The 18623-nt window shown below is 43.2% G+C and overlaps 1 protein-coding gene across 7 annotated transcripts in view; it reads left to right on the top strand.

Annotated features, from left to right (window-relative positions):
* Positions 1-18623, top strand: part of PPHLN1 (periphilin 1) — a 427069-nt gene that overhangs the window by 38916 nt on the left and 369530 nt on the right. For 4 of the 7 annotated variants that reach the window (XM_069228838.1, XM_069228843.1, XM_069228839.1 and 1 more), the window contains one exon: positions 6697-6799. The exons of the other annotated variants lie outside the window; for them this stretch is intronic. In XM_069228838.1, the coding sequence (XP_069084939.1) occupies positions 6739-6799 (61 nt within the window). In that variant the 5' untranslated portion in view covers positions 6697-6738. The remainder of the gene's footprint in view (positions 1-6696; positions 6800-18623) is intronic. 7 annotated transcript variants of the gene reach the window in all.

Here is an 18623-nt window from a genome sequence, read left to right as displayed (position 1 = left end):
TTTTCATATACTTCACCACTTCACAGGCTCACCCAGACACACGGTGCCTTCCATGTTTGGGACCACTTGCAGGTACACTTCCATCCCAGTGTGTTCAGACATATGCCGTCTTTCAAATATGGCGCTACTCAAAGGTATCCATATACTTGTACACAGCACACTGTACTGAGCTACATTCACCCTAATGTAAGCCAAGGGAGCGTTAAGCGTATTGCATCAGAATATTATTGGACCTCACTCCTGTGACACAGATAAAAAGGCCTATTCATTATACTGATCATAATTACTTGAAACATGGTGTGCTGCCACCATCGCAATCATGCTACTTACGTCTGGGTGAAGGCAGTAGCCTCCCACCAATTGAGGGGAGTGCTTCGGGTGCCCCTCCTGTTCTAAGCAAGACTGCAGTCCACAAGAAAGACTTTTGTAATGGCGCATGCGCATTGTCTATGCTTGCCCATGACCAAAAATCCTTACTAGTGATCCAACTGGTGCCCAACAAAGCATAACAACTATTCGTGGCACATGTAAAGAATATGTAGCTTTTCTTCACACCCATTTTTCATACGGAAGATATAAATTGATGCATAGTCGGTCCATAATGAAAAGATCATTATAAGCTCTGGGTATTGTTTTTTTTTTTTTTTTTTTTACAACCAACAAACGCTAAATATTCCTGCAATCAGAAGTCAGACCAATGTAATGGTATATTTTTTGGGAAACCCATGAGGGATCTACATCAATGACCCCTCTGCTGGATTATGAATGTGGTCACATTTTCAGAAATGTACAGCGTTCTGGGTTTACTCTTGAGTTTAAGACCTCTTTCCCCCACAAACTGCCAGGATGTCGAAACTGCAAAAATATTGACTACCATTTAGAAAACTACAAAAGAACAACACTGCTTGTTCCTGCAAGTTGGGAAGAGGGCAAACTTAGCACCTCAACCCTTTAGTTGATTACAAAATTTTACAAAATTGGAGCAAAACTGTCTATAAGTTCCAAATATTTTTTCAGCACATTTTATTTTGAAAGCAAGCAGAGTGCATGATGGTTTAGCAATAAGACTGTCAGCACCCTGCCATTTGTTTGCAAATTTTATGGATCATTGCTTGCTTTCAAAATAAAATCACCAAGTTTGTTTCCATCCTCCTGCAGGTATCTTTATTTAATAAATTGTCATTCTGTGAGCGTTATAAATAGCTTCAAATTGTTACATTTTGCAAGCGTATACAGAGTTTTATATCTCTTGCTTTTGACTCCCTGTTTTTTGGACCCTGTGCTGTAATTTGTTTTTGCTGATTTTGATACTCTGCTAACCAGTGCTAAAGTGCAAGTGCTCTCTATCTAAAGGATATTGGTAATTGGTTTTCCATGATTGGCACATTTGATTTACTGGTAAGTCCCTAGTAAAGTGTACCATGGGTGCCCAGGGCCTGTAAATCAAATGCTACTGGTTGGCCTGCAGCACTGATTGTGCCACACACGAGTAGCCCTGTAAACATGTTTCAGACCTGCCACTGCAGTGTCTGTTTGTACAGTTTTGCTCTGCCAATTTGACCTGGCAAGTGTATCCACTTGCCAGTCCCAAATCTTCCCTTTAACTACAGGTAAGTCACTGCTAAGATAGGCCCTAGGTAGCCCCCTTGGCAGGATGCATCATATTTAAAAGGTAGGACATGTACTGGTGTATTGTGAACAACAGTGATTTTCCTCTGAAGTTTGCCTGTTTCAAAGGCAGAAAGGAGTATTAGTACTGGACCCAAAACCCCAGACTTTCGATTACTTCTGGATCTAGGGGAGCCTCTGTCAAGCTTGTTGCTTGAGGAGGACCTGCCTCTCTGCCTGTTGCTTTGCTGTGCTGGCCTGCTGCTTCTGCCTGAAGAGGGAAAGAACTACACTTAGCTTTCTGAAATCCTGCTTGTGAGGTGTCTCCAAGGGCTTGGACTGAGCTTGCCCCCTGTTTGGAAGCCTCAGGGACATCAAAGACATCATCTCCCAGTGCCTGGGCTCTTCTGCCGGGAGTCCTGACTTGCTAAGTGGTGCCAAACCCAGTCCCTGGGCCCTTAGAAGTAGAAACTGGTAACCTGCAGGGAAAAATCCATGCACTGATGTGTGTGCGTCAGAAAAATCGATACACCGCATGTCCCGCAGCTGAAAATTTGATGCAGTGCCTGTCTCATGGCTGGCGAAATGACACAGCATCTATTTTCAATGCAGACTCTTTGCACAGCGCTGGAAATTTCCATGCACGGATCCTGGGAATCAAAATCTGCAAACAAGACCGCACAGACCCAGGGCTGCGCACCCAGAGTCGATGCACTGCCTCCCATGCGAGTAAAGATTTGACGCACGATCTCCGGTGTGGGTAAAGAACTGACTCACAGCCTTACTTGTGAGTAAGGAGTCGACGCATCGCTTTCTTCTCTGACACATTGTTGCCCTTGTGGCTTTATTTTTTACACATAACAGGTACTTTGTGCTAAAAGAACGCATCCATTGACTTCTGTGGATTAAGACACTTATTACTTTAAAAATTCATATCTTTGCTTATGTATGTTGAGTTTTTGTCATTTTGGTCTTGTTTGACTAAACAATAAATATTGTCTATTATCCTAAACTGGTATTGAGTGCTTTTTTGATGCTTTTAATGTGTGTGATTGTACAACTACTTTACACATTGCCTTTGAGATAAGCTTACTGCTTGTGCCAAGCTACCAAGGGGGTGATCAGGGGTTATCCTAGGTGTGTACCTCCCTACCCTGACGAGTGAGGGTCCCTGCTTGGACAGAGTGCACACTGACTGCCGATCAGAGACCCCATTTCTAACATGAACCATATATTCAGTTTTGAATAAGTTACAGGGATCCATATCTTGTGTTAACAGCGGCAGTCCTTTTTCATAAAGCAGTACTGTGTCACTTTTAGCAAGTGGCCACAGGCTGTGTGTTACAAGGGCTTGAGTCTACTTGTACAGAAGACAAAATAAACCTTAAGACTTGTCATTGCCCTAAACAATATTTCCTGGGTGTCACGTGATATGAATTCCATACCTGTGCTGCCAGTCATCTGTTTTAACTAGCTCATCTATGAAAAGCCTGGGACCAGCTTAGGTTTATGTAGCAGGTTTAGGGACCCCAGCATAGGTAGTGCACCCATAGGTGCACTGCTGAGGTGCCCAGTGTCATTTTAAAGGCAGGCCTGCCTTGCTGGCTGCTTTTAAATTAATGTCATATGCAAATTCGACTTTAGAATTAAAAGTAGTTCCAAAGTCTTAAACTACCTTATTTTTACATATGTCACCCCTCCCCTAAGGTGTGCCCTGGGTGCCATGTAACTATAAGCAGGGACCTTATAAAAATAGTTTTATAAGCCCTGGTGAGGTAAAACAGCCAAATTCGTTTTTTCCCTCATTGCAGTGAATGGCCTCCATAGGCTAGAATGGGCACACTACATTTTAATTTTTAAAGTCCCCTTAAGTAACAGATACCAGAAGTTTGGTATCAAATTTATTGTTATAATAAGTCCCACAACTTCCAGTTGTTGGATTTAATATAACTTGTTCAGGGAAAGAGTTTTAAACTTTACCTGAAAAGTTGCCAACTTCAGCCGTTCAGTGTTTTTGCTGCTGTGCTCTGATTGGCCAGCCTCTGGCAGCCTGGCCAGGCTGCCTTGATGAGGTGTGAAGTGGCCTGGCTCCACACAAAGAGATGTGCCTGGGGGAGGAGGTCTTCCCTCAGCAGATGTTGAAGCAGGAAGTAGGAGGGCTGCCAAACTGGTCTGCAAAGGCAGAGAAGGACATTTGGAGCCACCCCTCAACACTCTCACATCCTGCTAACCCAGACAATTAGGTGCCCCCTTGATTAGAATAGGAGAGGGCAGGAGAGGGGTGTGTTTAGGATTTTTAGCCACACCAGTGGGTGGGCTCAGCCAGATGTAACCTCCAAAAATCACTTTCAGCCAGGATGGATTTTTGAGTAATATTGCTCCCTGGGATTGATTTTTGCCACACTTCCCAGGAAGTGGTCATCACAGCGGAAAGGACCCTGCACCTGATTGGAGAACCAGGACCCCCTTGTTTTTCAGCCAGGAGCAGGGATAAAACTGGCAGACCTGCACCCACGCCTCAGATCCCTATCAGATTCCAACAAGGAAGAACTACAGGAGAAGGACTGCCCTGCTGGACCACTGAGCTGCACCTGGACACTGCACTTTGGAGGACTGCACCCGCTGCACACTTGGGCTTCACCACTAAAAGGAGTTTACCTGTCTTCTACTGCTTCAAGAAGGGACTCCCTGTTTGCTACAGGTACAGAGGAGCTGCCCAGAGTCCCCTGCATCAAGTCCTGCAAGCAGAGCCCAGCTGACCAGCGTCCAGTGGCCATTTGAGGATTCTGACCAGGTGCATTCTGGTAATTGTAGTCCCAACTCCCAAGGACCAACTCAGAGCTTCTGGAACCTTGGATCAAGTTGTGGACACTTCAAGAACACAAAAAGGACCTCTGGAAGACGATCCAGAAGTTTGCAGACGTTTGGAGCAACTTCATAGGTTGAAGAGGTGCATTGTGGGAGTTGTAGTCCCAGACCCCAAGAGGCACACCAGAGCCTCAGAACCCTTGGCTGGAGCTGTGGACCACTTTTCTGAATCAACACTTCTGAAAGTAAGTGCGACAGTGTTACCTCGTGGGTGGCCTGAACTCTGGACTTTGTTATTTTCCAGTGTGATCTTTTTTAACCCTTTGAGGGTTAGTATCTTCTATGCGCTAGAAAGCATTAATTCTTTAAAAAATCATATCTCCCGTTCCCCTTATCTGATTTTATTTGTGTTGGTGTACTTTTAAAGATAAAAATATAATCTATTTTTATAAAATGATTTTGGATTTTTAAACTGTTTCCTGTGTTTTACCTAATTACTGCTTTGAGATATTTGAATGCCTTACACTTTGTCTCCTAAGTTAAGCCTTGTCGCTCGTCGCCAAACTACCAAAGGTTGAGCTAGGTTTAGTTTACTGAGACCTGACTGGACTTAAGTGGAGGTTAGTGGCCTATTGCTAAGTAAAGGTACTTACCTGCCCTTACCAATAACCCATTTTCCAACATGTAGCGATCGTCATTCGGCTTCTTGTTAGCATTTGCCCCTCACAAGATAACTACCACAACTGTACATGCAGTATGCAGAGCTCATTTGTACACTCCTGAGTAATTTGTGATTGGCGACATATAGTGTAGAGCTGGGAAATGAGGGTGCTTGGAAACTGTGAAGTCTTCTGCAAAACTATGCATTCAAAAGTATTATGCAACACAGACAGAAAAAGGTTTTAAAGCAACTGTATGGTGGCAGGAGTGACTCTGAGGAGGGGGGACTGAAAACAATTAACATTTTGTAGTAAGTTTAAAATGAGGTTTATTGTGTGAACAACATTCTACGCTTCTGTACAATATTTAACATGTTCTATGTAGGGCTTCTGTCTTAAGCAGTTCTGAAAGACATACTGCATATTTGATTGGCATTGCTCTTTGTTTGACTTTAGTTTAAACCCTTCAGGTTGGACAAAGAACGAATGCATTGTATCGCCTGCAGAGCTACTAGAATTATGTGATATGTGAGGTCAGTGAACTCTACACCAGTTCATTCTACTCTATACCACTCCAGTGTATGCCACGCTACATGACTCCACACTATGCCACTCCAATACTTGACATTCTTCCCCTCTCGACTCTACAGTGCTCTACTACACTATTCGTCATTCCACTCTACGACACTCTACTCAACTCTCCTCTGCACCTGTACATTTTAGCCATTCTGAACAACTGCCTTGCTGGTGTACACCATGGCTAAAAGACATTGGCAAACTCAATATCTCTTGCTTAGTCAAGATCTGTTGGCTTTGCCAAGTGCTTGTTACACATGCTAATACTCTGGACAGAGATATCACCTCGTTGCTGTATTTAGATGTTAGACTGATAGTAATCAGCCACTGCACTACAACGTGTGGAATCTTACTTAGTAACGTTTGGTCTGTTTGAGCTAGAAGCAAACGTTTTTTTTGTTAAAACATGCACAAAAAGACAGATTATGTGGCAAGTGTGAAAAATACACAATTATGCAGAAAATGCCACATCTGCAGAGTTTAATTCTTATGGCTGTGATCATGTATTACCACGTTTTCAAGGTCCCTCCATTAATTGGTTTTCCATATCTGTTTTATTTGCTGTCAGTTAGTGTGATCTGTCCCAAAATAAACATAGCTCATACATTTAACTAATTTGTCCCGCTCTGAGAGAGAGAGAGAGAGAGAGAGAGAGAGAGAGAGAGAAAGCTCTTGTTGAGAAGGCTTAATTTTAACGCTGTAGAAATCTAGATCAGTGTTTCTCAGCCAGTGGGTCCAACCTATGGGGGTAAAAGAAGATGTGAGTTGTCATTAAAAGTCAGGATATCATTGAAAGAAGAAAAACAAAACAAATTCCGTTGTTGCAAAATAGTGACCGGAACAAAATGAGAAACCAGCCCGAGTAAATTAGTTGTCCCTATATTTGCATATTATGAATGCAAGGAATGTACTCATTCCTGTTTTTGCAACAGGCCCAAAGTACTTGAGAACCACTGTGCTGGATAAGTTTATCTATTAATTGTTGTAAAGTTTTGCTCACTGGGTAAGATGATGTAATTCCATCTTCCAAATGTGTAACTCTCAGGAGTGCAGGGATCAAGAAGAAAAAGCTGAAGGAAAAGAGATAATGGAGTTGGAGAGAGAGCTGTTTGAGGAAGGGAACGACTATGCTATGCATCTCGTACAAGGTTTGCAGCAGTTACCATTTTTGCATTTCTTGACTTGCTGTACAGAGTAAACAGACTTATATATCACGTATACATTTAATTTAATGACATTTTTCATTTTAGCAAAAGAAACAGGGTCACCGTCTACACTTAACTTTGTTTCTCAGTCTTATGAATCACCTGTTTCTAGTTTCCATCTTGACTTTTTGAACATTAAAATACTTGGTGTGAATAACTATAACACAATATACTTGATTGTGTGGTGTAACATTTTATATGCACACTGTTGTTTGATGGACAAACCAGAAATTCACAATATTCTGAATCTAAACTGAATAAAGGCCTAAATTCTAATTGTGCTTAAAAGAAGCTGTAGAATTACTGATGTGTTTGAAATAGAAGATAAGTTTGCAATTAGCAGAGAGGTAGGTATGTTAGTGTGCTGTCAGCATACGGATTCTCAACTTGCTTATAGCCCATATTACCATCCATTTGGCGCAGATTTGTAAAAAAAAAACATGGTTTGGATTCCTGAAAACATCAATGCTTTTTTCCGTTTATCGCTTTCTATGTATGTTGATATATCTTCTGGTCCTATAGCCATTTTATAATTAAAACAGTTATTTACAGTCTTAGAGATGCTCTGTGCCACTTTTTAAATGCTTCAGGGTAAATAGGTGATCAAAGTAAATTGAACAAAGGCAATCCACTCTTGGTAGGACTGTACTATGAGTTTACCTTCCCCATGGTCAAAAGAATGTTTGAAGCAAATTCAGTGCAGCCTGGTAACTCTTGTGTGTTCGCTTTTTCTGCAGCAAAAAGATCATTCTTGAGTATATTGCTGGTATGTGAGAATATGAGGTGCTTCTAATACAGGTTGTAAGCTTGTAAGCAAAATTGATGATTCTTTGCTTTCAAAATAAAATGTTCAGAAAAAAAATGCAAGTAAGAAAAAAGGTTTTGCAACATTATTGTGAAATGTTAGGTACTAATTCTTTGAAGCATCATTTAGTAAAATGTGTGGATGCATTCTAGTATTTTCAAAAAAATATTCAGAGATTCATAATGGAAAATCAGTATAAACATTTTCAACAAGAATGTGGGGACATGAAAATAAACAAACACTGGGAAAACCAACTGATCCGCCTTTGGTGATCAGTCTTTTGGTTTTGTCAATGTATGTCTTGTTTTGACATGGCTTTTGCAACACTTTATTGTGGGAGCTGCAAGGCCCTTGCCATTGTAACAAACATTGGCAAAAGCAGAAAAAAAATGTTGGCCTCAAAATGCACACGTTGCCACAATAGTTCCTGGCACTGAACAAAACTATTTTGTATGTAAGTATGCTGCTTCAAGAGTAAACTTCCAACCTTTCTCAGTATGGGAATATATTAGAGAAGACCTGGTGAAAATCATTAAAACATGCAAGTTAGTAGGTTTGCACAGACTCAAAGGCATTCCAGCCCTTGAAATATTGCTGACTGCTTCCTCCAGCTCCCAGTATCTAGATCGACGGAAAGGTGGCAAAAGAAGGAAATTGCTATAGAAGGGCTTGAAATTGCTAGTATTCAATCCCTACTATAGTAATAGCCCTAGCATAGTCAGAGAGACTATTATCACATATTACATAATGAGATTGCTGCAAAATGTTGTCACTGCACTAAATAGCACCAAAGGGACAAGGAGATTTTTTTTACAAAGACAAGTAGACTTATGAAGCAGCCTGTCCCATGGACAAGTAGATATTTTGTTAAATTTCACACCCCTTGCACTGATCTTTTTCCCTACCCGGAATTTGAATTAAATCCATCTAAGCTTAGCTGATACAGTCGGATATCTGGTTGACATTTTGGCCCCTTGCCGCTCTCCATTCTTCAATGAAAAAACATCTTATTGCCAGTTGTCGCGTACATGGGTAAGGGGATCTGGGTACTGGCAGATTTCCTTGACCGATAGGGCCAAAGAGAGGTCCACATTTTCAATGCCAGAGGGACCTACCTATTCCGGGTCATGCCCTTTGGGTTGAAAAACGCCACTGCCACCTTTCAGAGGTTGGTCAACCAAGTCTTGGCTGGGCTGGAGGATCTCAGCGCCACCTACCTGGATGACATTGCAGTGTTCAGCTCCAGCTGGGGGGATCACTTGCATCATCTCTGGGAAGTGTTGAAGACCCAGCAGAAGGCAGACCTCACTATTAAGGCCAGTAAGTGTCAGAAAGGGCAGTGGTCAGTGGTATACTTGGGTCACTAGGTGGGGAGCGGCCAGGTGGCACCCCTGCAACCCATGATTGACACCATCTGGCTTGGGAACCCCCAAGACCCAGACAGGTGAGGTGAGAGCCTATTTATGTCTCACAGGTTATTACAGGAGATTTGTAAAGGACTATGGCACTATTGTTGCCCCCTTGACAGTGCAGACTTCCAAGAAGCAGCCAATAAAGCTTTTCAGACTGCTTTTGATGCCCTGAAGGCAGCCATGTGAATGGCACCCATGCTGAAGGCACCTGACTTCTCTAAGAAATTTGTTGTGCAGAACAACACTTCAGAGCATGGTGTGGGGGCAGTTCTAGCACAGCTAAACGTAGAGGGCCTGGACCAGCCTATAGCCTTCATTAGCAGGAAGTTACTCCTCAGGGAACAGAGGTGGAGTGCAGTTGAGAGGGAAACTTTTGCTGTGGGCTGGGCACTGAAGACGCTAAGACCCTACTTGTTTAGGACTCGCTTCCTGGTTCAGACAGACCACAGGACCTAGATGGTTGACACAGGTGAGGGGTGAGAAACCAGCACTGTTGAGGTGTCCATCTCCCTACAGAGAATGGACTTAGGGTGGAACACCGCCCTGGTACAGAACACGCTAATGGTCTGTCTAGATTCTTCTGACTTAGTGATGAGAACTCCCTTGAGGTTGGGTAGTTTTCCCCACTCTCAGCTGGGTGGATGGGAGGTAGGGAGGGGTTGTGTAACACGTGTTAGACCTGGCATCCTTGACGTAGTTTCCCCCCTGTCTTTTGGCCTCTGTCTCCTGTATTTTTGACTGTGTGCTGGATTTAGTTTTTCTTGGTTTTGGTACTCTGGGCACCTGCCTACTGCTGATCAGTGCTAAAGTTCAAGTGCTTGCTGTGTAACTTGTGATTATGATTGGTCATCCTTGATTGGCATATTTGATTTACTAGTAGGTCCCTAGCATAGTGCACCATGTGTGCCCAGGGCCTGTAAATCAAATGCTACTAGTGTGCGTGCAACACCGATTGTGCCACCCACATGAGTAGACCTGTAAGCATGCCTCAGACTTGCCATTACAGTGTCTGTGTGTGCAGCTTTCAATTGCCATGTCAACCTGGCAAGTGCCCAAACCCTCCCTTTTAGTATGTGTAAGGGACCTTTAAGGTAGGCCCAAGGTAGCCCCATGGGCATGGTGCAGTGTATTTAAAAGGTAGGACATGTACTCGCGTGTTTTACTTGTCCTAATAGTGAAATACTGCCAAATTTGGTTTTCACTATAGTAAGGCCTAGCCCTCCCATAGTTTAACATGGGGATTGCCTTGAAATATCTTTGAAGAGTAATTTCCCATTGGGAGCAGAAAGAGATATGGAGGTTGGGGGTCTCTGAACTCACAATTTAAAAATACATCTTCTAGTGAATGTGGTTTTTAAATTGTGTGTTTGAAAATGCCACTTTTAGAAAGTGGGCATATTCTTGCTTAACCATTTGGTGCCTCTGCTGGTCTGCTGAATACACGTTTGAGTCAGGATGACAGTTGGGCTGTTTGTGCATTCACTCTAGACCGTCACACAAAGGGAGCTGAGGTGTGCCCTGCATATCCTGATAGCGCGTCACCAGGCTAACGGGCCATCCTGAGCTAGAGTGGTGGGAGGAGCTGATACTTAAACCTGAATAGGGCAGTGCCTGTTCTCACACAAAACGGTCTCCAACCCCCTGGTGTGTATCTGCGACCAGGGCAGGGAAAGGCAGGGTCTTGTGCTCTACAAAGACTTCTTTGAAGTTTGCCTACTTCAAAGACAGAAATGGGTATAAGTACTGGACCTCTCATACAACATATTTAGAATCCTTCTAGACTGAGGAAATTCTGCTAGGAAGAAGAGCTTGATGCTGTAGGGACTGCCATTCTGCCTCTTGCTTTGCTTTGCTGTGCTGACCTGCTGCTTCTGTCCTGGGAGTGAAAGGACTGTACTTGGCATTCTACATCCTGTTTCCAATGGCTCTCCAAGGGCTTGGACTGAGCTTGCCTCCTGTTAAGAAGTCTCGGGGACATCAAAGACTTCACCTGCCAGCGCCTCCGCTCTCTTGCTGAGACTCCTAACTTTTCAAGTGGTGCCAAATTCAGTGACTTGCAGAACGACTTTGGAACCGGCACCGCTCTCTAACTTTGCACTGTTGGCTACACTGGCGCCGTGGTCCCTCTGAGTGTAACGACTGCTACCTACAATGCAGGCCTGATGCTGCCGTAGTGATGTTGATGCCTTGCTTCTTGACCTGCTAGATTAATTGACCCCACCTTTTCGTAAGGAACCAGCGTCTCCTCGCCAACGCCTCAACCTCTGCCCTGCAACAGTAAGGAACTGATGCCTCGCCTCCCCTGCCTAGCAAATAGCAACCAATGCCACACCTCCCTGGTGGCAGTAAGGAACCAATGCCATACTGGCTCAAGCAACACCTCACCTCCCCAACTACGTGCAACGTCCTTGTTTTCGCATCCTTTTCCAAGGTACTGTAACTGGGGTCTGTATGACTTTGTGGCCTCATGGGTGGTGCCAGACTGTTGAAAGTGGCTCCGTCAATCTGTCTTGATAGCCCCAGTTGGAACTATTGTGTTTCCAAGTGCTATACTACATTTAATCTTTGAAAAAACATATCTTGACTTGTCTATGTCGGATTTTTGTCCTTTTTCTTTTTTTTTTACTCCGGTAAATATTGGATATTTTTCTAAACTAGTGTGGAGTACTTTTGTGGTGTTTTCACTGTGGTACTATGTGTGTGTGTACAAATACTTTACACATTTCCTCTGAGATAAGCCAGACTGCTCGTATCAAGCTACCACAGGGTGAGCAGGGGTTATCTTAGCTGTGTGACTCCCTACCCTGACTAGAGTGAGTGTCCCTACTTGGCCAGTTTGTAAATCACTGCCAACTAGAAACTCCATTTCTAGCTTCCAGTTCCACTGCTAATCACTGCTACACAGTCCTATTGAATCTGTGCCCATGGGGGCACTTGCGCCTCCTTGCCATTTCCAGTGCTGCCTCTTCTCACAGGCAGCAGTTAAGCTATTGTGCCTAAATCTAGCGAGGACTTTCTCAACTTAGTACATTGAGGTAAGGGCTGACTCTGAGTCCTACCTCATATCTTTATTGCCTAGACTGTGGAACCCTTTTCCCCCAGAAAGGGAAATTACTTACCTATGCAGTATAGTTGTATGCAGTATTTGCCCACTGAAATTCCTGTCCCTTGTTATGCCCCTTTTTGAGGGCTGTGTGCCCTCCTTTTGGTTTAGTTCAGTTCTTTTATTGTTTTTGTAAATAATGAAGCAGAATAGTTACACAGGATTGCATGCCCTTCTAACAGTATGTGCAGGGGAAACCCGGTCACAGAGCCTCTGTCACAATGAGTAGGTTCGGTTGGTCGACTTGGTCATCAACCCATTAGTTCATTTCACCTATGATGAAAGACGTCTTCTAGATTCAGAAAAAGTGTTGGAGGATTATTGTAAATTTTGAAGGAGGCTTCTGATTTGAGACAGATTTCACCACCAGATAGAGTAGTCATAGGTGGTGCCGTACACTAATGTGCATAGGACCAATTATGAGACAACGAGGCCTGATTACCCACTCAGATAAAGCACTCATAAATGGTTTATGTGAGTGAAAACACTTGCCAGATGCTGCAAAGATGGCATGGCTTGTTTCACGCTCCTTCTTTTATAATGGTAGCATATAGTTGTAGCTAGATTTGGCAGTTGTCAGTTTAACAACAAGCGTGTGCTGCCTTGTGTTTGAGATTTATAGGAATGTCAAGTCTGAACAGGGATATCAGCTAAGTGAACTTCGTACCACAGTTCTGCCAGTTTTAATTGCTATAAAAAACACATGTTCTTGTACTCAAATTAACAGTAATCAACTTACTGACCATGCAAGGATAAAAGGCTGACTTGTCGTTTCTGAGATTTGAACTGGTGACCTGCAGGCCACAGCAGATGTTATTAGCGAGGACTTCTTCACTGAGCCTTCTGCTCTGTGCGTGTATTTTAAGCAGAAGTAACTTTCTTCTAGCAGAGTGTCAAGATAGGTAAGAAGACAGTCTTCCTTCTCAATGTGGTGGATAGAGAGTTAGGGGGCTTAACACAGGCCCCTGCAGTCGCTATGTTGTATGGGGACCCCAAAGCTCCAGAGAAGCCCCAGTTAGCTGAAGGTCAGTGGATATTTGTGATATATAGGAGACTTAGGGGCCCCCTCATCCCATTCTGCAGGGGGCCCCCATCGTTTTGCTTCACCCCACGGAGTGAGTTGTTTTAAAACTTGCAGTTTTTACTCTTATGAAACAGTTGGTCAGAACAAAAGGTGTGGGGGAATGTTAAAAGTTGGAGTGGTAATCTGGGTTTCCTAGATGTTTCAGTTAGGTCAGTGGATTTAGAAGGATGTTTAAGTTTAGTGAATGCAGTTCCCAGGACAGGCCGGGTTCAAGTCTCTTATGGAGGTATCTGATTGAAGAGAGGAGTAGCTCCATACTCCTTCGAAGATTCATTCTCAGCAAGTAGAACCACACCCTTTGGCTGGTGGGTTTTTTGCAGTGAGAGTCAGACTAAGCTAGTCTGGCGTTCAGCGATTGGATTCTAGAGTGATCATGGCTAATTAATGATCATGGTGATTGTGGATCTGGCATCCAGCAACTTGGAGAAGAGCTACATTATTCAGGTAGCATGGACAAAGGAGTGGGCATTATTGGGGTTTTATACAGCATTACCTTGGTGAGACCTGTTAAAGGTGGATGCAAACCTAATTTGAGGGGAGCTAGTGGTGGTACTTGGCCTCAGACTGATGGTGTGATATTCAATACAACATAAAACCTGGCAAGTGCTATTCATAAAGCATTCCAGAGGAATAGAAAAAGTCCTGACAAGATAACATAGAAAATGATCTGTGACTAACTTCTGATTACCCCTTACCTATATCAGTAACCTGCACATGGCGAATGAGTTAGCACATAGTGAATGTGAACTAGATAGCACTTCTGCACACTTTTCCTTTGAAGTAGTGTAGGTATTGACTAATGTACCTATGTGATTTTCAATGTAAACCACCAGAATAAGCAGTGGCCTTGAGGTTTAGAGAAGTTCTCAACTGAAACAGTTTGCTTTGTGGCACTAATCTGGAGAACACTAGGCAGCCAGTGGAGTTGGGGGAGAAAACCAAGATGAGATGAAAATATCATCAATTAATGCAGCAGACATGTGCCCTAATGTATTTAAATGTGTCCGCAACAGAATCGGGGAGCTTTATTGTACAAAACATCTTCGACGTTATAACAATTCTGATTGCCAGAGAAATAAATGTGATTACAAAGTATGAGAATGTGTGAGTTGTAAGAATGTTTATGCCATTTAAGTATATGTGCATGACTCATAAAATGGCAGATGCACTATTCACAGATTTCCCTTCCCCAGTTAGAGGTGGGTGAACCTCCGGGTTTATTATGGGAAGCCTTAGTTGGCTCTTCCAGTGAAAATCCTTCACCCATTGGTCCAACCATCACAGGACCACTGGATCGTAGTAGCTATTGTCCCACACTATCTAGGGCAGCATGATCATCACTCATTTTCCCGTCTTGGGACCATCATTTGAAATATGGCATCCTCAGGTAAGGAAATTGACCAACGACTCCCACTCCTAGGAAGAAAATTCCCAGTACGTTCAAGCCATTGTTGTGCAGAAGCAAACTCCCTTTTTTGGAGTTTGTTTTTCCAGTAATTTGACTAATGAAAGCATCTAACATGACTCCTGCTTGGTAAAGGATCACTGCCTTCAGTGGCGGTTCCAAAGCTCCACTGAATTTACAGGGATCTTTACCAGGCAGATGGGGGTCTCTAATTTGGTGTGCTGTCCTCCACTAGGAGAATGAGGCAATAGCTTCTGCTGACCTTGCAGGACAGTGGGCTGCTCCCCTGGTTTTAATTGAGGCCTATAGTGATTTGTGCTGGCCCCTTGTAATCCATTTTCCCTCTTCTCCTGACTGTTATTTTCTGTGGCTTTTCTGACTCTCCAGCTGTTATCCCATCAGTGTTTTGAAGCAGACATCTCCATCCCACTACACCCAGAAAACATCTGCTGGACTATGTGCCCTATAGGTCCCATCCCACTAAACTCTGTAAGGACCTGGTAGACTGTGTGTCCTATAAGCCCATCTCCATATTGTACACCAGCATAAATATCTACACCAGAATTTTGACTTGGGAATGGATGCTCTCTTGCCACATTTGATGTATCCACATCAGGCGGGGTTCATACTGAAATGTCAAGTTGGAGACAACATAAGAATTCTTCACATAAACAAATGCTAACAAAAGAAAGGGCAAAGTATGCTTATGTTCAATGAATATCATCCTGAGTTACTGTTCACTACAGCTGTAATAGTGAGCATGTCAGACAAGATTAGATTAGTGGCCACCCCCATGCAAGCTAACCTGTAGTGATCATCTCACTGTCCCAGACAAGGTTGCAATCAGTAATGTAAAAAAGCTTTGTCAATTTGGGATGCCTCCTCATTGGATATACTTAACAGCCATAGCTGTAATGCCCGTGGCACCAAGGTAAAAATATGAGTAATAGGACTCCCCGTCGCCAAATAATTTATAACTCGAATAACAGCTTAAAACATTTTACAAAGTAAACCATTTTTCTCAAAACATCAGCTTATGAGTTCTGAAAATACACTCATTTTCACCGTGAATACACTTTTCAATTTTGATATACATATATTAATTCAACCAAGCAAAAGCTTCTAATTTAGTCGGCTGGGCTGCAAACAGGAAAGCTACTTACAGGCAGCTCATAAGCTACTTGTTGGAGAAGCCTGCGTTAAAGTTTGCGTGCAAATTCAACAATATGATTATAGCAAAGAGTCCCTGAAAAGAATTAAGGCTTAAAGGGGCTGAATTCAGTAGTAATCATCATCCTGAGAGGCACATGTGAGATATGTCTCCTTTTGCTGCTTCTGTTGGATCTTTACTTGTAACCTAAGGCACAGAATATCAGAGACAATATGGATATTGTGCAGGTCAGAGTGAGGGAGGCAGGTGACCTTATGATCTGTATGTCTGTAAGAAGACCAGTGAAACCGCTCCTGGCACTTCTTCAGGAGCTGAACCTTGGGGCGACTGGTGCTGATGACGCAGGCTTTGTAGTCTCCAACCTGCAGAGATGGGTTAACCCCTATCAGTAGTTATGGTAGTGACAATTAAGGTTTCGGTGTTACCTTGAATCGTGTTTCTGTAACAGGCTCTACCCATCTGTACCAGCAAGCATATTCTTGACCTGATTTAGCAGGTGTGCTGCAGTTTCATTGGGGGAGGGAAGATGCCCAGAGTATTTTTAGGCAGAACATACTGTTGTTAAGAAAGGAGGGAATCAAGATCTAAAACTTTATAACTTTCTACCAGGCTTTCTAACTGCATTATTTAATGGAATGGTCCAAGGTGCACTTTTGATCATATCTTAGCCAGAGTCCTGCTATATCAAGTACCCTGAATCTATACATCATAACGGGTGAGTTTGTTGTACACTTCTCCTTTTTCATAGTGCTCCTCTGTGAGTAGATAAAGATGTGGGAGCAAATAGAGGGCTCACTAGCTTCCATCTCCACTCACTATGTGCACTTTCAGCTCAAATAAGACAGAATAACTTTTCAGAATTGAAAATAGAGATGGTGTTTAAGGAGGGCAACCTGTTCTGAAAAGGATAGAACCAAACATTTGATCTGACGAAATTGGATTATGGATTGGTGGAGGAAGTGAAGTTTTGGTTTTCAAAGGAAGGTAAGGGAGGGGCAACCAAGGTCCTGACTACATTTGAAGTTATGGGTAGCAAGAACTTACGATTCCTAGTTCATCTTGCTTGTTTATTTAAAAAGGTTGTTTGAGTTGCTTAAAAGGGAGATGTGGCATTTCCAGGAAATCTGTGAGATAGAACTGGGCCTTGAACCTGAGGTCAATTAATGGAGAGAGGTGCTGAGAACGTCTTGGTTCATTGGTCTTGTTCAAGGATAAGAATCACTACAGGAAATGCTGTGTAGAGGGCACCTTACTCCAGCCAGGCAGCCTGCTTTGAATAGTAATTAAGCTTTGTTGTAAGTGTTCTGAGGAGAGGAGCACCATGTCCCACTTTGTTGGTACAACCCATAGGTATACAACATTTGGCATGAGGTACTGTTGGATATTGCATAATCATCCAGGATCAAGGTGCTGTCTCTGCCACAGTGACAGTCATGGTCAGCTGGATGGTAATGGTGGTGTGGTTGAGGCAAGGATGCTGACTCCCAAAAACTTGTGGACCTCCTATTAGACTCTTTAGTAGGTGATTCTAAGCAAGTGGGGTTCTTCCAGAGCCCTGGGACCTGTTGACTTTAATCACTGAATTTGCGATATAATGGGAATGGGGAAGAAACCACACATACGGCTGGGTGGTGTTGGGGGGGGAGGGGTTGACAAAGTGGAAGACCGAGGGACTGTGGGTTCTGATACTCTGTTTTCCAACCACAATCTTTGAAGAATTGACATGCCTGAAAATGCTGAGAGTGCTGAACATTCTGTCTGCCAAGATGTTGCTAGATTGCTATTAAGCATGTTAGGTCGGGTCTGCCATGTTTGTCCACCTTGGGTCTTGGAGTCATTATGAATTGAGTTCCAGGAAAGCTGAGCAGCACATGGGAATAGGGAGAGATGGTAGCAAGCAAAATGAAAGGACAGGAAGAGAGATGGAACATTGTGCGAGCCACTGTTTATTGTTACAAGTTTTGTTACAATATCAATAAAAACAAACTGACGGAAATGAACAAGCCAGCAATATGCATTGTTGGAAATGGCCCTTTTTACGGTGTTATCCCCAAATGTTTTGCCTTCTTCCTCCTATTTTTTTCAGATCTGTTTTTGATGGTTTATTGTCTCTGCACACTTTACCACTGCAGATCAGTGCTAAAGTGCAAGTGCTCCCTGTGTAAATTGTATTGTAGATTGGTTTATCCATAATTGGCATATTTGATTTACTACTAAATCCCTAGGAAAGTGCACTATGCAGGCTCAGGGCCTGTAAATCAAATGCTACTAGTGGGCCTGCAGCACCGACTGTGCCACCCACATGTGTAGCCCTGTAAATGTGTCTCAGACCTGCCACTGCTGTGTCTGTGTGTTGCGTTTTAAACTGCCTATTTGACCTGGCAAGTGTACCCACTTGCCAAGCCCAAGCCTTTACTTTTACTACATGTATGTCACCCTTACGGTAGGCTCTAGGTAGCCCCGTGGACGGGATGCACTGTATTTAAAAGGTAGGACATGTACTAGTGTGTTTCACATCTCCTGATAGTGAAATACTGCCACATTCGTTTTTCACTATTGCAAGGTCTATCTCTCCCATAAGTTACCATGGCGACTGCCTCTAAATATCTTTTAAGTGCAGTTTCCCATTGGGAGCAGCTACAGTTATGGAGTCTGGAGTCTCTGAACTCCCAATTTAAAAATACATCTTTTGGTAGAATTGGTTTTTAGATTGTCTGTTTGAAAATCCCACTTTTAGAAAGTGGGCATTTTCTTGCTTAACCATTCTGTGCCTCTGCCTGCCTGTGG

Source organism: Pleurodeles waltl, chromosome 4_1 (genome assembly GCF_031143425.1).
Source record: "Pleurodeles waltl isolate 20211129_DDA chromosome 4_1, aPleWal1.hap1.20221129, whole genome shotgun sequence".
In the NCBI taxonomy this organism is placed as follows: domain Eukaryota; kingdom Metazoa; phylum Chordata; class Amphibia; order Caudata; family Salamandridae; genus Pleurodeles; species Pleurodeles waltl.
This window is presented reverse-complemented; position numbering and strand designations above follow the sequence as displayed.